Here is a 22,192-nt window from a genome sequence, read left to right as displayed (position 1 = left end):
CTGTTTTGTAAGTCATAAGAATATCCAGAAGCATTTCTGTGTTAATTCAAGTCAAAATTCATTATTTTTCTTTTTCATTTGACCTAATGAGTATATACTGTATCTGATTTTTCATAAAACTAATAGGTTTAAGTATGCAACCAGGATTTCTAGTAGGCATGTCATTGTGTGCACACACAAAATAACACGGAGACACTATAAAAAGAGCCTCATGTCACAGATCCAAACTGTATTGAACAATCAGCTATCTAAAAAAAATGCCCTATTTTTGTCATGGAGTATTTTGCACTTCAAGCTTTTCATTTCTTACTTAGAGACAGAAGGAAAAAAATCTCTTATATTATCCCACTGAAGTGAAAACGCCAAAAATGTGTCGACAGGTAAATCTGTTTCTTTTTGAGGATGAAAGTCGTCTTTAGAAGCATTTCTTCGTCTCTCCTCCCTGTTTTCTTTCCAGCGGTACTACCACACATAGGGTTTCGGTTCAGGTTCTCTTTGGTTTCACTGATTAGAAAATAAATCCTGCTACTGTTCACAGCATTTAAATATATTGTTCCGGCTGCTTCTGGTCACACATGATGGCCCGGCCTGATTCTGCTCTGTATCTGCAGTGGAGTGTGATCAGCTAGAGGAAGCCACTGATTACATATACGCCAGCTTCTGTAAGGAGACTGCTCAATGGCAGAGAGTCATCTAGAAAACAGCTCAGTTAGCCTTTACTTTAAGAATGTCCACATTTAAAATTAGGTCTTTTAAGCATAAAAAAGCTGGTGCTCAGAAACTGGCTCTTATTGGGGAAAAATACCCTTTTGCCAACTGATTAATAAAAAAAACATTCTCAATAGATAATGTAGCTGCAGCAACTTTATCCCTGATGCCTAGGATATCACTCTTCTCAAGTTGCCAGTATTCCTGCATATCTGGTTTCTGGATGGTCGGATAGCTTCAGCAACACAATCCCGCTACAATTTTTCCATAAAACGACAAGTCACACCCCCTTAACACTTTGATCGGTCAGCTGTTCAAAGCTGAAACATGAGCCAGAATGTGAACCTCTCTCTTGAGCTATTTTTTTCTTCATGCACCACAGTAAAGAAAAAAGAATACACATATCTCAGGATGATTGAGAGGTGCCATACTCATAGATGTTTCCAGAGCTTTTGTTGATACAGGTCGTTGCTGGTGTAAATGTTCTGTAAACAATAACTCTGTGTGCACGAGGATCTGGACAGGCTTACCCTTTAGAGGTTTGGGAAGGAAGTGGGCTGCTGGCTTGTTTTTCTTGACATGGTTCCCCTTCATGATTTCTCCTTCCTTGTTCAGACCGAGGTACCAGCCCCTGCCCGACTGCTGCTGCCGGTATATCATGGAGGAGTATGTCACATAATAGTTCTCGAACACCGACTCCTTGAATTTGCACTCTGGCGTAAAGTGTTCCTGGGGGAAAAGGGAGAAGCAGATCCAGTGTATAGTATTTGTTGAACAGCAATTCACGAGATATCACAGGTCTCTGACATCCTGTTATGAAGAGAAACAGCAGTTCATTACTTGAGAGGGCAACTTAATAACGGTATATTGCTCTGCACGTCCAGCGCACGCTCGCGCACATAAAGGTTAAAGGGGCCATCTCAAGATGCAATTCCTGCTATAAGAGTTTAGTCTCTTGAGAATTTTCCAAATCTATTCATTCCATTTACCATAGTGAATAATGCAGCACATTATAGCATAGATAACAGCAATATGACAGATACAGAGGAGCATTAATAAAACATACAGGCCAGATGAAGAGTACATTCTCATTTTGTTCCTAGCTGTTAATTATGCATGGGCAGTTCATCATCTTTCAGAGTGTTATCCACAGTATTTATGAATATGTTGGACGTGATAATTTATTGTTGGCATTTTACTGACTGTAACACGCAATAAAGTACGGACCTTTTAAATCACATTATCGGAATGCTGTCACTAAGTGGCTTTAATAGTTTTATATATATGATCTGTGTGCACCCTGGTAGTGAACAGAAGTTTCTCCACCTATGTTATTAGGGTACTTGCTAATCTTTTTATTCATGAACAAAATTATGAAAAACTTTTTAGAGCGGTGACTTCGCTGTTCATTTTCCAGACTCTGTGCTGTGTAAGAGTTCAATGCTTCTCTCGGTTTGGTTTAGAATCCCATATAGGAGTTTTGCTATTAATTCTACACTAGTGTGGCTGGGGTTTATTTCCCGAGGCATGGTTTGTGTGTGTGTGCGTGCACAGCCCCAAGTGTATATGTGTACATCCTTGGGTGTGCAAGTGTGTGTGTGTGTTTTTCCAATTTGCAGAGCTGCTTGGGCAGCGAGTCTACGTAACAGTCTAATCCGTAAGAATACAATTCCCTTGGAGAGAGACAGAGACCGGGGGACAGTGTATAAGGGAGAGGCAACTAGAAACAGGTGAGGTTGGGGAGCGCTAAGTGTTTTTGCCATAACTTTCTTCTAAAGACACTGTGTCTGCAAATAAAAAACACAGTATATGCAGACACCATCATGACAAACCATTTCACACAGTTGGAATAACCAGTGGGTCTAACGCCTACAACGTGAGCTTTCTTACAAGACGGATGGATGTCTCTTTCAGATTGAACGTGTATCCAGGATCAGTCCTACCACAGCAAAAATAACACATCACTCCGGTGGGTGTCAATGGTGAGAGTGATGATGTGTCCACGGGCCAAACACTCCCTGTGAGTGCATGACAAACAACATGCCACTAACAGACTGGGAGTCATCCATAACAGCCACTCTTTTTTTCTTTTTTCATTTACTCTTCGTGTGCAGCGTTAAGAGGACTTCAAAAGGCTGAATGAGGTTCATGTCTGGTGATGATGTCCTTTGATCTATTGTCGAAATGCACAATACAGTGCAGATAAAACCTTCAAAAGCCATGTGATGTAAAACAGTGAACAAAAATGGCCCAGACAATGTTCACTTGGTTTAAAGGGCAACCTTGTATACACACCTATTGTCACACCCAATCACAGAGCCCATTCAAAACACAAACCCGAGACCTACTTGCAGTAACAGACGAGTCGACCATCGTTCATCATCCTCTCTCACTGATCTAGAACCAGACGCAAATATCGCCCTGAGGAATAGGTTGTTATTGTGTCTAATATATATATATATATTAAAACAATACTTGGTATGATTGTTCTGTTTAATTGATTGCATTCTGTACTGGCTGTTGCAAGTGCAGTCCATTAAAGTGTAAGAGGACAAAATCCAAAGTCCTTACTCTACAAAATGCCTTCCTTGGTCAACTAAAGCTAATAGACAACGATATGCGACAACATTAAATCAGTTGACTGGTTTTGATGTAGTGGCTGAACCAGTGTAAGGTGGCATCAATGTGATTAAGACAAACCAAGCTTGAAATGTTATCTCTTCTATCTAACACTAATTTATTGTTATGTGATGAACAGTTAGCCATTGAGGACATAAATCAGAGTTTATGATCTGTAGTCTTTTGCAGGTATTGGTATGGGACCTATTTAAGAGGTTTAAGAGGCAAATCCCTTAAGCCAAAACTGAAAGATTTCTTCTGTTTTACTACTAAATCTTGGAGGGGATTCAAGATCTTTTCCATGACAGACTGTTAACAGCTCTGGTGATTCTGCCCCAGCAGACTGCAACAATATTGCTGTCACAACCACCGAGTTGTTAAAGTTATGCAAAGCTTTGCTGTGTTAATTAAAAGAAGAAAGCTTCCTTAAGTAATAAAGACTGCTTTGGTCCTTCCCACAGGCACCTTGGCACTGTCCTTCCAGTCCAGTATGAAGGAAATGCAGACCTCGGATTGAATCAGATTAACTATAATCTTATTCTGAGTCTTTTTAGTGGTCAGATACCAGTATCCTTCATGTGTTATGCTGCTTTCAGACATGCACTGAAGTTTGGACATTTTTCAAACATTTTCTGGAGGAGCTGTGTGAGTCTCTGAGTTATTTGCTCTGCACATTTTCTGTAAATTGTCCTGCCAGACCCTTCGTATGATGTCAGAACAATGGTTGTACAAATATCTCAGAATGAAAAAGAGGTGCCATACAAGTAGAGCAGGCAGATGAAGATGTCAACTGCGAAAGAAAACTAAATTCAAGGACTTTTGGCGATAAGAGCTAACACCAGTGTAGATGTGCTGAAAACAAAAATATAAATAACGTTCTGTCCTGCCCCCTGCGTGCTCCACCCAGGTGCCGCCTCCCGACTGATTGTTTTGATGACATTTGTTGTGATCCAGACAATCTCATGCCGCCCTCTTCATATGTGACAGGCAAACTCTGGGAAATTTCAGGTTTAGATATTTTCCTGTTCAGGCTGATTAGCAGCAGATTTCGAAAAAAAGCTGGGCAGCATCCATCTCAGATTTGCAGCAGCCAGAAGCCGTACAACTGCTGCTCAGTTGTTGAGCCAGCTCCCGAGCCAGGAGTTCTGTTTTACCTATAATAATGAGCTTATGTGGATTTGGCTGGTTTCACTCACCTTGGACAAAAAAATAAGAGTCGATTGATAAACAGACACATGCAGATACAGCCACATTCAGAGCCAAAATGGAGGAGAGGCTGCTGGCGAGAAACTGCTGCATTGGACTTGGTCTGTGGACAACAGCCGCGCTCAGACTGACACAAGGAGGGGCCAAAATGGCAGGGGAGCCCCATTTCTTGTCTAACAGGGCTGTGATAGACAGGAACATTCAGATTCTTTTGAATGGGTTCCAGTTGTGTCTTCTTCAGTCAATAGCATTATCTATTGTTCTCTGAAATGAATCTCCCAACGAAAACAACACACATTACTTTAATCATGACTCCAGTGCCAGATGGAGAGAGAGGAAATCACTTTAGAAATAGAAAATGCAGGAGATTATCTGCAAAGAAATAATATCAGCATCGTCATCTCCCTCCCTCATTTCTCTGGGATGGTTTGGCTAAATTGACTTTTAATGATCCCATTACACTACATGGACTTTTCCTTGAAATATGCAACTAAGACATGTTATTGTTCAAATGATGCACAGCTGGCAGCCTTACTTACATAATGTCCAGGCTAGCGCTTTTTGTATAAAAAAAAAATACAGCAGCGTGTACATTATACATACTGCTGTTATGAGCTGTATAGAACCAATTGGGTTAAAAAAAAATGAGATGGAAAGCTCTTGTATGTTCTATGCAATAAAGAGCTGCATGCATGCCCCCGTTTCTGTAGCTATGAGGAAAATCATAATTATCTTTCCTTACTCTCTCCTCTTTTGTAAAGCATCAATGTGGAGATTTAGCAGTGTTTAGTCTCTTTAACTTCATAGACGTCTCATAGGAGCAAATAAGTGCAGAAGAGGAGAGGGGATTCAAAACTTTAGGGTCTCATTTTCTGTTCCACCTCCATTTTCTAACCTAATACAGTCCCAACATGACATTTAGTTTATGCCGTTCCATGTTGGACCAGTAATTCAAGAAATCAAGGATTCCACTGTATAGTCTTTATCTTAGTGAAAACTATATACAGAGTAGCCTTAATTGTTTTTCAAGTTTGGTACCCTGAAATTATCGGGATTTATTTTATACAAATTGCAGTTTTAGATTTAACTTATAGTAAAAACAAGTACTTTGCCCAAGAATAACTTTCCTTCCTGGACATAATCCCTTTGTTCTTTTGAAAATGTCAGTGTTCAGTGCAGCATATGTTTACTGCACTTGTATATACTTGTACATACTACAAAAATAATCTTAAATCAGATTAAGTGAATTTCATCTCATGTGCAAAGACCAAAGAGAGATGGAGGAGGTTCTTGTGTTTTACAGCGAGGGGGGAATCTCTGCTGAATTTACAGTAGTATTTCCTGAGCTCTTTATGATCCAACAACAGCCTTTAGGGACAAAACATGTAAAGGATGATGTAAGTGATGCACTTAATGTACTTAAGAAGGTTTCCCTGTCATTTGTATTATCCATGAATGTAAAACCCACGGGCACACATGCACAGACACACACTCCCTATACTGAGAAACCTTGTTGTACTCTTATCACACAATTACACATTTCAACAGTGATGAGGGAAACCGTAAGATAAACTCACGTCGAGTAAACCCTATTGATTAAGATGAACTCTCAACAGTGTTCTGAGTAATTGCAGCTGAATAATGTTTTCGTGATCCAATCAACAGGAGGAGAAATACTAGCATAATGGATCCCATCACCTCTGTGAAGATATTGGACGGATTTTACCTTCGACAAAACCAAATCAATGCTGCACGCTGACCTGTGCGTATTCAACGGCCACGTCGAAACTTGCATGACACCAATTATGCCAATTGGATATCAGGTCTGATGGCTGTTCTTGTGTCTTTACAAGCTACTTCAATGCTTGGGAGACTTACAAAAGCTAATCCTATGGCTGGGTGGTGAAGAGAAATCGAGCTAAATCCAGCTTTTCAATGTCTGTCTTTAAAAAAGCACCTTATTTTTCTTAAACTAAAGATTAAGTACACTCACGGTATTCATTTGTTTGGGAATAAATTGGAGAGGTGTAAGCTAGTGGAAAAGACCCTCACAAATACAAATAGACACACACACACACACACACACACACACACACACACACACACACACACACACACACACACACACACACACACACACACACACACACACACAAGCACAAACACCACAAACTAGTTAATGACACAGCTCAGTGGAGTGAATCCCAACAGCAGTGGTTATTTACCAGAAGCATTGTGCTGGTTGAAAAGCTATGGCTGTGAGCCAACTACATAGTTAACAGTGTTTTTTTCCATCTGTATCATTATTGATCCTTTAGATATACAATAAATTAACATTTAATTGTTAAAATATATTCCAGAAGCCTCCTTTTGAAAGCATAATTTATGCCAACATCTAGACAAAATTAGAGGGGACATGCTTAATGTAACTGTGGTTGCTTCTCTAAGCAGCCTTTTAACTTTTACTTCATCATCATTCTTTTGTCTACAGTACCTATTTGCATTATCCAGATTACCTTTCTTTTCATTGTACTTCTTCAAACAGTACTTAATACATATCCAGAGTTCCTTTGAGGATGTGATGTAATGTAGGATCTGACTATTGCAGGGATTTTAACTGGCGTGGTATTTTAGGTACAAAGAGATTGTAAATCTCATCGCTAGCATGGTGAATAGTTTCACCCGAGGGCCCTGAACTCTCCATTTTACATACACTCACACAGTGCAGTCTAGACGAGACTCAACTGGAGCCTCACTGACTCACACTAATTGAAATATGACCGACTAGGAAATTAATAACACCACTTCAAAGGCACCACGTACGATATGTGGACACTACTTAGCTCAGGACCTAAAAATAAACCTACTGATCTGAAAATATATCAAACTAAAATGATGGCACTGCGGTTGTGTACCTCCACCAACCAGTGCAGTTTCCATGTAAATATTTCTACATACTTTTATTCCAGATTTATATAAGGTTCACTTTGCTCTTTGGCCTTTGACCACTGATACGTGATCACTTTATCTTTTAATCCAAGTGACAACTGATCAAAAGTTGAAGAAATTCCCTCAAGTATTAATTCAAGAGGCTAAAAACATGTTTTTGAGGTCACTGTGACCTTGATTGTTGACCTCCAAGCACCAAAATCGAATCAGTTAATCTTTGAGTCCAAGTGAATGTTTGTACTAAATTTGAAAACATTCCCTCCGCTGATCTTAAAATATCATGTTCAATCAAAACATAAACATACTTTGTGAGTCCGCCTTGACCTTTGACCCTTGGCTGCCAAAATTAAATCCAAGAGAATATTTGTACCAAATTTGAAGGAAGTCACTCTTGAGATATCACATTCACAGGAATGGGACGGATGACCGGACTGTGGAGCGTCTCACTTTATGCAAATTAATGCTATAATATATGTTCTTCAGGGTCAGTAGAAATATCTACCGCATTATAACTTTCTTCCTCTCAAATGTAAATATATATTGTCTAGAGTAGAACATGCTTCTGTATTTGTGATGGAAAACTTCCTCCATATCCTCTGCAGAAGTCGACGGGCGAACAGGAAAACAGAGCATAGTAAAGTTAAATACATATTAATTGGTTCTTCCTCTCCCACACATTGACGCTGATGGATGAATATATTTTCACTGGTGCATTGTGCCTCACCCACACATGTGCACCCTTTTTCTCACTCCTCAATTCTCTCCCTCTCTTTCTCTTGGTGTATGTTCTCTGCTCTTATACATAGAACACGGTACTGTATATGTTCAAGCTGATGCACATACACCAGATGCATATAGGGCGACTCAGTGTTTGCTCTGTAGTGCTCTAAAACACTCAGATTAATTCTAGCACAGGAAATGTATGACAGTAGTTTAACTCTGGCTGTGGCTGAGGGGTAGAGCGGTTGTCCTCCAACCAGAAGGTCGGTGGCTTGAACCCTGAATTGCCTCTCATAGATGTTGAATGCACTAATTGGAAGATGCTTTTGATAAAAGTGTCAGCTAAATGGCATGCAATGTAATGTAACTCTAAACATTATATATTTTGTATTTAGTATGTACAATATTTCTCAAAATATCTAAAGAGATTAGATTAAGCATGTAAATCACATGAATTATATTTATTAAACCCATTCATCCATGTACTTATGCAGACACGTGTACATTAATCCAAGACATTCAGATCCCGGCAGCAGCACTCTATCCCCCCCAACCCACAATACGTCATCTGTTGTCTCTCCACTTTTGATTGGGAATCTCCTTCCAACACTGACCTGCTATTGGCTCGTTAAATGTGTGGTTTCACGGCAGCACTTTGCCATAGCAGCAATCCCAGCAAGACAGCCACTATAAGGCAGCCAGCTACACATTCAATTCAATTCTCTCTCTGATTTAGCTGAAACTAAAAGCTCTGTAACCATCCCCCTACTGCACTCCTCCAATTCCACACCTACAAAATATACTGTATTTCACATGGAGGCTGGTAGTCAGCATAACTGTATGCTAGTATATATTATATAATGTATGCCGGCAGTATTCTTCTGGGATTGTAGTTTATATGCTGACTAAAAAAACAAACATGAAAAACAAACTGAGAATAAATACATAAATTAGAGAAATATATTTTTAGATGAAAATAAGATCAAACTAAAATTGTAATGATTGCAAGAAGTTTCTGATCATGCTTTCTGATTGTATTGCTTTTTAAATTGTGGTTTCAATTCTTTAAATCGAATATAAGAATGCAAAAATATTTTACAGATGTAAAATATATGTTTAAGTAAAACATATATTGTCACAAACATTGATTTACTGATTAACATAGTATAGTATAGCAATCAGTTATAGTTCATCTTCACTGTACTATACAGTACTTATAATATTGAGGACATAAAAGTGCCTTAAATCAAAGAGCATTCAAAAGCTGGTACACTATAAGAATGTAAAACTAAACAAAGGCAATCTAAAATTGTTTTTTTAATGGTGTCTACCTTGATAACACATTATTCAAGTCCCACAGGGTTGACTATAGGAAGTTTAAAACCACAACCTAAAATGCAATGGCTTCCAGTTAGAACAAACTGCATTCAAGACCATGTAGTGATGCATAGTGCTCTAATAGTGTACCAATATACAGTCGGTAGGGGTAGTATTAAAAATTACTATGAATAAATGAAAGAAAACTCATTCACATACCAAACTGAAAATCACACACACGCGTGAAAAAGCTTTTACATATAAAACATTCTGGCACAATTGGAAAAATTATACACAATCTGTGACTTGATATGAAACAATTTTCTGTCTCATCTTGAAATTCACTTGGCCTATTATGAGGCAACAATTGGAAGAAGGTCTTATTATCAGTTTGAGTGGAACAATATAAAAAGCAAAGAAAATGGGACCTGAGAAGGAACCTTGGTGCACACCACACGTTGCACATTAGAAGGCAATTTACAAAAGCAGCTGAGAAACTATCACAGAGATGAGCATGAAGAAGTTTTTCCGTTTAGAATACTGTCATCTCCAATGTGAAAGGGAGCACTCACAAATCCAACAGTTTAAAAATAGATGACTTTCCTGTTGCACTGTGCATTAAGATGTCACTGAAGATGGCAAACAGCTGTTTCAGTGAAGTGCAACCGACAAAAGCAAGACTGAAACCTATGGTACTCTTTGGCATTTCCTTTTCCTCAAACCTTAGTATTAAAAGGGTGTTTAGAAAAAGGCCGGTACTTCTACTGCAGTTTCTTTCTGCTTGTGCAGCCTTTGCCAGCAGGATCCCTCTTTATTAAATTAATCCTACAGCTTGCTGCATGTGCTTAATTACTTGACAGCCAAGCTCATATCATTAAAATCAGTCACTGGGAGCTGTGGCCTGCCGGGGAGCCATGTTAAATACAGTGCATGGATGTGTGTGTGTTGGAAGGGATTTAAACAGTACGTTTTATGTCAATTATTCCTGTATATTCCCCCACAGGCCTGCTTAGCTGGGGCAACCCACATGGATATGCTAGCACTCGTTACAATGTAATTATAGGCAACATACAAACATACAATGATCACAAAAGGCTGCTGTGATTATGTTGTCATACTTTTGGTCACACAAACACCATATTGAGTGGCATTGTTGTTCCCAAGCATAAATGTTAACTAGAAATTATATATTTATTTTCAGTTGATGGAAATATTTAATATGAATACTGTTAATAAATTGAATCAGTGATTTTAAGAGATTTGATACGGTATGTCACACTGAATGAGCAGAATTTTACTTCTTCCATGTTATTGAACAGATTTACTTGTTTTTGACTGTGTTTGTTGCAATGCAGTGACATTTACTATTTATTTTATATTCTGCAAATATCCCTATCATGCTGCTTGCTGTCACTTATCACAACACCTCAATCTCCTATTTATTGTCTTTTATTTATAACTATGCTTTGCTAATGTCTAATGTTCACGGTTATTTTGCTCATTGAGGGGTTCTTTAGTTCTTTCACCCGAAATCTTGTTCCTGCTCGGGTTGGATTGAGAGCTCCCCAAAGGGCGGAGCTTCTTTTACCAAATAAACCATTTGCAACTCCTTGACATTAAGTGTATCTGAGTGAGCTCATGCTTGGCGAGAGCTGGCACATTAACCCTATTTATTAATGCATTTGTGTGTTTGTGTACTCGGGGGAGAGAGAGATTTAGACCAGAGGGCCAGTTTTCCTTCAGAGTTCATCACATTACTGTCTAAGAATGTAACAGATCATTTGTCAGCAGCAGAAAAGCTACTAGATCATTAGGTTTTCTTGGCTGTTTCTAAGCTTGTTTCTATCAATCAACATCGAATCTGCCAACTGAAACCTTTACCACACAGAGCGATCTTTACAAATTCGACTATGAGGGTTTTCTGTCAACAGTGACTGCCTGTCAGTCTTCTCTGCAACAGCTGCCACACAATGCAGCGGTGGCATTTGGCAGGGAGACGAACAGAAACGTTGCTCGGCCTGGAACTGAATAATTCATAAACTTGCACATTCCATCAAAGAATAATAGCCAGCTGCCACGGTCAGATATGCCACTGCTCCACCCGCTTACACAATACTTGAACTTTTTTATTCACAACGAAATATATCAGAAAATGATGCGGCTGTTTCATCAGGTTTAGGATGATGTGTCTGAGTTTAAAGTCCATTTATTCAAATTAAATAAACCAATAAAATATAAAGACTAACATCAACATTTCTGCCTTTACTTTTAAGTACATATGTCTTCTCTCTGTCTCGCATGATTTTCGTTTCTTCTTTGACTCTTCCAGAAACCAAGAAAAAAATGGATTTCAATGTAATATTTGCAGGTCACACTAGCGTTATGCATAGTAGAAAAAAATGGGTGTTTGAGCAGTAGCAAGACAGCTCAGCTGTTTCAGGTGATTTGCCAGTTTCCCTTGGCATATTTGGCACCCTAATGTTTGGACATCATCTTTGCATGTTTGGAAGTTAGCCCAGACATATGACAAAACTCACTGAGATTTAATGTCCAGGTTTGAGTATGAATAATTATAATTAACATTGATGCATAATGAATAATGTTTGATTTCAATTTCTTATTTCAAGGGCTTCTTGGATTTGTTTGCGGTAATTCGTATATCATATTGATATTAATAAAACACAGCAGCCGAATACTGATCTGTACTTCAACTACCAAGGCAATGGCTAAAGCTTCAAAGCATTCATGTTATACCCTAATTTCTTCCAGTCACTTATGTCAACAAAGTAACTTATATATCTGTCAGAGACCCAACGTTCTGCTGGAGTAGACCGACACCAGGACCTCATCTTATACACACACATGCACACGGACATACATTGTACTTACTGATGTGTACAGGAAGCCCTCACTGTTCATAGCCAGATAGAGTTTGGTCTGCACCCCCTGGATAGCCACCACTCGCAGCCCCACTGGAATAAGGTTGAACGTGGCTGAAAGAGAGGGACAGCAGAGACTTAGTATAAACATGGTTCATCTTCATCTTCATTCAATACACTTACACTTTTTTTTGTAATAGATACTTGATAGATGTAGCATTTGTGCAATTTATAACATAGTACACACACTGTCACTGCACAAACCAGAACAGGACAAATGTTACTGAAAGAAATTCAAGCTCAACAGTACTCTGCCTGGTTAACTGTTGTAATCACCATGTGAGGTTAAGGTGGAAGTGTTCCTTGTCTCTGTCCGAATGTAAGAGTGAGTCATCAAAACCAAACCACAAATAGAGGTAAGACATACGTAAGCTCAGGGACTCAGCTGCTCTCTCCCGAGGGTGTCAACGAGTGAACGAAATCGGAAATGAGGCAAAAACAGACACACTGTTGAGATGTATGCATTCACACACGGGAACCAACGTCATCGGCTCTGTTCAGTTAAGCCTATGTTTTGCAAACACATTATGTAAAACAATTGAAAGGTAAATGAACTAAAATATGAAAACAAATTGTGTAGCATTTATAATAATGAAATTAATGTTATCTGACTACCCTGTTGTCTAAATGACCTACCAGTGGTCACTCTGTAATGCAGCATTACATGTGAGTATGGGAAGAGAAAAAACTGTTACAGCTCTGTGTGCACTTCAGCCTCATGCTCTAACACACACACACACACACACACACACACACACACACACACACACACACACACACACACACACACACACACACGTAAACCAGTCTGTTACCAGCAGAGCCAACAGAAGCCCAGTTGGTCCGTTAAGTACACTTTTATCTAATTAATGTCGGTCTGTACTGTTTGTGTGTGTGTGTTTGTGTGTGCGTGTGTTTGTTTGTGTGTGTGTGTTTCATGAGATACTGGCAGGCAAGGCACAGGCTGAATAGAGGGAAGCACATGAGCGTCCACCTGAAAATCTGTAGCCTAGCTTCTGTTCCCCCCCAAAAAGAAAACTTCTGGCCAATTGTTCTGACTGTTGGACACTCCCCCAAATATTGATGCTTCATCCTTTTGACAGAACCAAACACAGTAAATAACCACAGGACAGGAAATCACAGCATTCCTCTCGATTATTAAGACTGTACATTTTCACATTGGAAGAGAGCTTCTGATTTTAGACGCACGAGAGGAGAAACGGAAGTCAATCCTCATATTAGTCAAGCTGTGAGTCACTGTGCCTTTACTATTATAGGTCCGCTTGTCGACCACTTAGTAGATTCCTATCTCCAGACCTCTTTGAGCAAAGTGCACTATAGTGGCTTTTTGATGGGTTATTTCATCTGCCCTTTTAACTTTAACACTGCGGACCAGCTTCTCTCTAGGCTTTCATTGTAAACAACAGCCACAGGAATGCTTAATGTATTGACTCGGTGGAGTAAACGGGCATTTGCTGCAGAGTCTGGGTTCAGCGGAAAGGCAGAACCACTGGCTCTTTGGTTCGCTGAGTTCGCTCTCTCTCTGCCTCTCGCCTCCCCCTCTATCTTTCCATCTTTCTCTGTCCATCGTTACATCTGTTTCTGTTTTTTTTGGTTCCTCACATGCAACGAGAAAGATCTTTCTCAATATACACTCTCGTCTGAGCTCATGTCTCAAATGAGATGTTTGAAATAATGTAATAGTCAGTGAATAATAAACTTTAATGTTAACAATAACAACAGAATATTGTCAAAACAGACAGATATCCCATAAGTCTATCTGCCTGTCCTCTGGGAACAGGCCATGCACTGAATGTCCATTTCCCACCACTGTTGTCAATTATATTCCAAAATGCAGTATGGGTTACCTCACTTTAAAATAGCGCTTTTTTTTCAAACACATAGGCACAGACAGTCATATAATAGTTCAGCAATCACAAGATGGCTCCCTGGGGAAAGAAACACACTGTCTTGACACTATCTCTTGTCGGGCAGTATCTTTAGTGATGCCTGCTTTGGCAGCTATGTACAGCAGAAGCTGCCAGTAAAATGTATATCTCAAACAGATTAGACCTTCTATTTACAACCTCAATATCTGCAGTATTTTTAGATGTACTGTACATTAATCTTGTGCATTCGTTAAGCCGGCAAACCAATGGATCTGCTTGCCAGGTTTGTATTTATTGACAGTGAGCCAGAAACAAATTAAATTCAGATTTCAATACATTTTTATTTATGGGTTGCACTGTATGAACTATACTTGGTGTAGGGTGTCTAAATGCTGCACTTAACTACTGTAGTTCACCACAAATCACCTCAAACACTTTCTCATCAATAGGTGGGGGGGGTCTCCTAATGTCCAAATGAAAGCTGTCATTACGACACGACTACACCATATTATAGCACTAATTCTCCCGGAGAGGAGGAAAAAACCTGTAATACAATTGATTTGTTTTTATTCATTTTGACGAATGTCTTCTTGAGTTTTGCAGCTTTTTTGGAAGTTTCTTTCCGTGCTGCAGTGCGGAGGCTAATCGATTTCTTGCCAGAAATTCATGCTCACAGGTTACAGATGGCACTATCTAGCAAACATTCTCCACAACCATTGTTCAGATTGATCCACTCCTGCTTTGCAGTGCTAGAGGGGATGAGGTAGTGTTTTTATAAGAACTCTCTCCTCTCTAGTACGGCAAACTCATATTTGCAGGCTCATTAAATTATAAATAAAATCCCTAAAGATCTATCTTTATTATTGCGCCCTTCTTCCATTGTGTCCCTCATTGAGTTTCCTCCCTTTGTACTCCCACCACGAGGCACACGTACACTTCTGCAGACCTCTTCATTTCAGGAGGATTACCAGCCACTATGCTGATGGAGATTTTCAAGAGGGGAAACTCAATTACTTCCTGGCTCCTATAAACACCTGAGCACACTGAAGAGGGTGACGGGGCTTCCACCCACTCACAGACTCTCCTGCTGCAGAAAAGCACATGGAATCATCAGAAGGGGGGGGAGGAGGCCTGATCGACAGTTATCACGATTGCTTGTCGTCTGTCTCTCCAAGTGTCACTTCCACCCACTAACTAGTCTGGGAATCCTGACCAATTCAGATTGAAAATCAACCTGAATGTCCCCAGTAAGAGCTACTCACTTTTTAAACATTTGTCCTATCTGTTTCCACTGTGGGCAAAGCATGCTTTCAATTAGAGGAGCCTGAATACGACAGCACGACAAAGTTTTGGAACTAAAAACTAAGCTGCTGCGACAACGTTACACAACACTTCTGTGCTCTGATGTTTAATCACATTGGTTCTTTTCATAAGGAAAGTGGGTTACTTAAAGAAAATGTCAGGCTGAATAACTAGGTAAATAATGCAAGACTATTCAGCATAAAAGCTTTAAATGTGATACGACTGCATAGCATAGTATGTCTGATATGATTTATATTACAAAAGAATGTGTAATTTCTTTGCCTAATTGCCTAACAACACGCTGTAGCTGAAATCTTGCTGCATTAAACTGGAAAACAATATCTTTTATTAAATGTAAATGAACACTTTTGAGTCAATTTATAAACCAAACATCTTGCTACAATTTAACCATTGAAACAGTGCCTTCACTTTGAAGGAGAAGGATTTGGAGAAGTCTTCCAACTCAGAGTTTTTTTGTTTCCAGATACACAGTGGGTTTACTTAGTTGTGATGTAATGCAGGAGAATGGCTCGCTCTATATACAATGTATGAGACTTGGATTTGTTATTTCTGACATTGTTTGCTCTCCTAATGAAAATGTCACAGAAATATCAAACAACTTTATTACCGCAGCCAAACGGCCAGTGTCCTCCCAGAGAGCCACAGTAGTAAAGATCAAGTCCTGTGTGTGTGTGTGTGTGTGTGTGTGTGTGTGTGTGTGTGTGTGTGTGTGTGTGTGTGTGTGTGCGTGTGCGTGTGTGTGTACGTGTGTACGTGCGCATTAGAGTAGGTCCTCTCCCACCATCACAAGACACCAGAAGCTCCAAGAGGACTGTGCTCTGCGTCACCATGGAGACAAGTGCGCCCAGCGCCTAACAACGCTATTTTTGGAGCAGTGCAAAGAGCTTCACTCTTTCTCCTCTCCCTATTCACCAGTACTCTTTAATTTTTCTCTTCCAAAACTATTTTGGTGCCGTTGCGGGTCAGTTGTTTTGTCAGTTGGTCCATGATGGGTGGGGGTTGTCATTATGGGATGTGAAGTATAATATTGTGCGCGAGTATGTGATATTGTCATCTGTTTTGCTCTGTGTCTTATTTAACTATGCTATCATTTTATTTAGGAAAATAAATGCACACAAATAACAAAGTATCGTTCTGCTTAGGCAACGTCCCTCTTGCCCAGAGCTGCTATTTATATGTAAGATACACACGCCATCTCCCCCAAGGGGCTAATTGAAAACAGAGGTACTAATTCAGAAGCTCCAAAAGTGTTTACATCTGCTTAGCGTTGGGATTACACACTAAGTATTACATCAAAGCCGTTTCAGTGTGCCATGCAGACACTGTATTTCCCTCAACAACGTTGTTTTTGGATTGAGGTCAAAGTTGATTTCATGTACCTCACCAACAACTGCGCTGGTCTAATCTTTAAAAGCATGTGGTGTTCACGGCGCTCTCATTATAAGTCGGTTAATTTCTGCTGCATTGATACCAGACGAGTGGCCGTGCTGTTAATCTTCCAGTGATCTCCTCTGTTTTCTGTCTATTAGAAAACAAAGTGCTGGGGGGTGTAGTGGCAGTGATAGGGATGCATCAATACATTGTATAAGACCAAACTGGCTCTTTCGCCACAGAGGGAGTGTGTATGAGAGTAAAAAGCCAATCATCATCTGTAGTCAGGTTACTACAGAATGACTTTGATTAGATCAGATTAAACAGCTACTCAGTACAGCAGCGCTTCGTGTTTTTTCTCTTTAATCTGTATAAATCCAGCAATTCAAAGAGAATTCAGTGGACATGATCAAACCCAATAAAAATGAGTCTTAAAAAGAATCAGTGGTCATGACTTTGATGTTAATGTTGATATTGTGTTGATACTCCATTAGAAGGTTTGAACTCACAATACAAATACATTTGCACCTACTCTTCAAGCAATGGTCTGGTCCTGGTGATAGGAAGATCTGCATGTTATCTCAAAATTCACTAAATCAGTCGCCTGTCTTAGATTACATTTTATTAAATAACCATGAAAAGCAGTATTTTTTATAATATTAAATAATTTTAACCCAATTATTAATTAAATGCCACTTTCGTTATGTTGACAGTGACACTCAAACCCTCAGGCATTTAACACCCTAACACAGACTGGGGAGCCCACCAGTTATGCCACGTTAGTTGTTTTGCTGTTTCCAAACTTACACTTGACTTTTTAGTCACTTTTGCTTTAATAAAATGCAGCCATGCTGACAATTTCTTCAACAAGGTGTCAGTTAATTTGTAACCGACCCCTGAGTAAATGTTAAGTGATGATTGAGTAGGTTAAAGCTTTCATTCTCCATTAGGTTTGATGAGGCCATTTGAATTTAACCCAATACTTGATATGGTGTAGTGCTTTTCTCCTTATGTATGTAACACCAGCAATGGGCAAACCAATGAGAATATGTTTGGACAAGAGCACAGGGCACATCAGCCGTACAAGCTAATGCACACCTGTCTGTGTCGTACATGGGATTCTTTGTACTCAGGTGAATGGTTCCTCCTGATCAACAGTATAGCATGGCAGTGAATTTATGAACAGAAGTGATGGTAACATTTTTTTATTAGATTTTCACTTACTGTAACCATTGTCTTCCTCCTTCGTTCCATCAATGGTTCCATCTGCCTGCAGCTGCAGGTGGAAACCTTGTCGACTGTACAGCTTCGTCACTATCCCCTTCAGCTGGGGCTCTGTAGAGGCAGAGAGGAAACGGAGAGGGAAGACACAAGAATGAGACCACGCACAGTTGATAACATATCTGTAGCAACGTGATGTTACACTTTGCAAAGGGACATTTTGAAGCTTCAGTTTCAACGTACTGCTTGTCGCCATTTCCTGGAACCACAAAATCCAATTTAGTCAAAGAGAAGCAGGGCTGAGAAGAGCAGGAGTGGGGGGGGGTGAAACAACAACAACAACTAATAGACTGACTGATGGGTTGAGACACCTGTCAATCAAGCAATGACTCAAGATCATGTCAGACGAATGAAATTCAGCTATCGAGATATGGCCTGGAAAATACTATTAACGGATTCCTGTATTTTTAGATATAGATTTTAAGGCAGAATCTGGTTGCCATTTGGGGAGTTAAAATTTAAGACACGTTTCACATTAGCTCGACCACTTACAGTTATGGGATTTGCTGCTTTACGAAACAAGAGGACTGATAAAGTGTCTGGTTTTGCTGATATCATGTTCAGACTCCTGCTGATCTGTAGCCACTTTCCAAGCACCATTTCATTCTCGTTCTCCATGGGGTATTTAAACAAATAAAGCAAGACAACAGATGAATTGAAACGATTTAAATAACATTTATTTATATATTTTAATGCAACTGCAGGATCAGACACTGAAGTAAATGTTCATAGAAACTGATATGATGGGAAGACGGGAAACAGAGGTGACTTAAAGCAGTCTGCCCCTGTGGCTCGACAACAAATATGATCACAGATGGACGTGAGTGAATAGTATCAAGTCTGAAATGGCTTTGGGGGCGTCTGGTTCGTCAGAGACAAATTTTGCGTGTCAACCGCTCTTTCTGTTTCTCCATTCTTGCCGTGATTATTTACTGCACATGATCTGTCCAATAAAAAGAGATAGAAATGTCAGAAAAAGCTGCCTTGGTTTCCAGAGAGTCATAACGTGCTTGATGTGTGCAGTATAAAAAATAAAGCCACATAAACAATCTAAACTAAACGAAGAATTAAGAATCCGGGAGCTGCATTTCCCCAGTCTCTCTCAAAACAAGGGCAAGGCTGTGGAGTAATAAAAAGAATAATAGTTTTACCAATAAAAAAGGGAACGAGCTACACTATTAGGGCAGCACCATTACATCAAGCATCTGTAAGTCTAAGAGACAATAATTTTAAGTGGCAGAGCATTTACTTCTGAGGCGGCCGGGCAGCCTGCCTGTGTTACATCAGTGTAATGTCTGATAAGAGCTAAGTGCTCTCCATTCCCTGGTTACTGTCCCTGGTGGAGTGTCCTTTACTGTGGTTTACCACACCTTTCATCTACCCTTTCATCTCACTACCCTCTCAGCCCTGCCGTTCCTATCCTTACTAACTTTACTTCTGCTGTAGAGATGGTTTATTCAGGCGCATATTGTGTAGTCAAGTCATGTTAATTTATTATGGTTATGACACTGAGACAAGAAGAACTGTGTTTATTGAGTCGTGCATTAAGAAATGTAGGCCTACATTATGTCAGCATGTACTGTGAACACAGAAGAACATATGATCGCGACATAAGCAGACAGAGGTACATACTAGTCAACACTATTTCCAAAGATCCCAGTTTTTGTTTCTGGTGAGGCCCCATCTGTAAGTAACACTCAGACAACGCCTTCTACTTGGCGCTTATCGCTTCCTCCACAGGATAGAAATGGAAATTGGAAGTGAGAGCGGTGCACAAACTGTTATAGTTCTGCTGTTGCATAAACAGACACCCTAACCTCCAGGTACTGTTATAAAACAACTTGGATGCGAATGAAGTGGCTGGAGCCGAATAAAGTTTGGGAGAAAATGCAAACAGCTGAATCTCGTATGGCTGTGCAAGGCTGTCGTCATGTCTACACACATCGTGAAACTGAGACAAAGAGGTGACTTCCCTGAGGAAGATGTGATTAGATCAGATATGCAACTGTGGCGACTTCTGCACTGGATTTGTAAGGGAGTGGCTGCTACAGAGACACACTCCTGTCATATGTGGAGGGATACATTAACTCATCCATTTGGTGTTATAAGTACAAGTGATCATTTTACAAGTAGCTCTAAAATCTAGTAAAAACTGTTTTCATTTAGATAAATTATAAGAATTTCAGAAAGAAACAAAGAAACTTTGTGATATATACAAGCAAATGTGTAGTCTGCTTGACATTGTGAATAAAAGTTTTGACAACATCATCAAGTTTGCTCTCTCGCTCTCTCTTAAATATTACTGAGAATCTATATTCAATGCATTGTCTACTCAAATGAGCTTTACATTGGTCTTGGGAAGCCAATGAATCCATGTTGGAGACTGATGATGGAGATATTTTAAATGACCATAAACATGCTGATTGTCTTTACTTGAACGGTGAGAAACGAGTGGGGAAGTCGTGTATTTAGTCCAGTTTTCTGAATAACAAGACATTGAAGTTAATATTTGCATCAGCACAGCCTGAGGAGCCAAATGTCACTTCTCTGTGGACAAACTTCACGAGGGAGCCTCCTTATTCTCCCACCAAGTTTGGCAGCGTTGATTATCTTATGAAATGTCATATATTAAATGTTGTTTAGATGCATTTTGGAATATACTAGCACCCTATAATAGATAGAGTTAGTTATGGTGTTAGCCTGATGAAACTGCACCACAGACCTGGTCGTCTCCTTCGCCTCTTCTTGGAACCAAAGAGTTTGACTCTGGAGAAAACGTTCAGTCGATTGGGCTTTTCACAGCTCCCTTTGGCTTTAGTGGGGCTGCTCACGCAGCGGCAGGCATTCGTCTTCTCCCGCTCCCTCGCCTGCCTCTTCTGCCGTATGAGGGAGCTGGCAATCGCTGCTGCCATGGCCAGTTTGGCAGCGCTTTGGAAAAAACAACTTGCGTGGAAATTATCACTCCCTTTGAATCCAGAAAAACTGGATTCTGAAGGGGAAAACGTCCAGACGCGGTGGTGACAATCTGAGGCAACTACAGCGATGCGTTAAATGACAAAGTAGATCATGAAGAATTCATCAATCAAATAGTCCCAGCGGTGCGGTGAGGCCTGTTAGATGATGTCCAGGCGAATCATTTTTCACTCAGAAATTCTCCGTGGCATGTCCGTGAACAAAAGTGAAACTTAAAAAATGAAAACCACACATTCCACCGTGAAGCTGCGCAAAGTCTTTCACCACGACGCGCCGCATGCTCCCCCAACTGTACCATCTCCTCAGCAGCACAACAATTACGCACAAACCCCAGACTCTGCTAGTGGCTTTGCATCATGTCTCTAAAGTACATGTGCAGACGGTGTTCGAGGAGGCAGGCCGTCGTGAAGGAAGCTCAGTGCTCAGCCATAGGATGTAAACACCTGTTTGCAGTGCTCTCGTTTCTGGGTTCCCCCCTAATCCCCCACTGCTGCTGCCAGAGAAGAGACTTCCACTGCGCATTAGAAAAGGCAACGAGGATGTGAGCGACTCACTGAGGAACCTCCATCTGTTCCTCTGTCTTCTGCTGAAGCGAGGCAGCGCAAGGTAAAAGCAGGAGGCGCCTCATCGTGGATGCAGTATCCGAGCGCAGCGCAAAGCACAGACTCAGCGGTTCTGCTGAGAGCATCCCACTTCCAACCTGGGGAATGAGCAGTGGAGGGGAGGAGGAGGAGGAGGAGGACAGGGATCCTCACTAGTGACACATAAACCCAGTCAATGTGCACAGTTACATTATCTCCATAGGCTGTCATATGGGATAATACATTTCAAGAACAAATGGGCGTAGTTGGCATCATGGTGGCGCTGGAGAGGCAAAGAGGAGGGAGACGCGAGGAA

At 40.3% G+C, this 22,192-nt stretch overlaps 1 protein-coding gene across 4 annotated transcripts in view; it reads right to left on the bottom strand.

Moving 5' to 3' along the window:
- fgf13a (fibroblast growth factor 13a) overlaps positions 1 to 22,192 on the bottom strand; it is a 92,407-nt gene that overhangs the window by 3,785 nt on the left and 66,430 nt on the right. For 3 of the 4 annotated variants that reach the window (XM_035162305.2, XM_035162309.2, XM_035162306.1), the window contains 3 exons: positions 18,266 to 18,376; positions 12,409 to 12,512; positions 1,239 to 1,437 (listed from right to left, as the gene is read on the bottom strand). In XM_035162305.2, coding sequence (XP_035018196.1) covers positions 1,239 to 1,437; positions 12,409 to 12,512; positions 18,266 to 18,376 — 414 coding nt within the window. Of the gene's footprint in view, positions 1 to 1,238; positions 1,438 to 12,408; positions 12,513 to 18,265; positions 18,377 to 21,044; positions 21,983 to 22,192 lie in introns of those variants that run through there. The other variant, XM_035162308.2, reaches the window with a different exon arrangement.

The sequence above is a fragment of the Hippoglossus stenolepis genome, chromosome 7 (assembly GCF_022539355.2).
Source record: "Hippoglossus stenolepis isolate QCI-W04-F060 chromosome 7, HSTE1.2, whole genome shotgun sequence".
Lineage (NCBI taxonomy): Eukaryota > Metazoa > Chordata > Actinopteri > Pleuronectiformes > Pleuronectidae > Hippoglossus > Hippoglossus stenolepis.
This window is presented reverse-complemented; position numbering and strand designations above follow the sequence as displayed.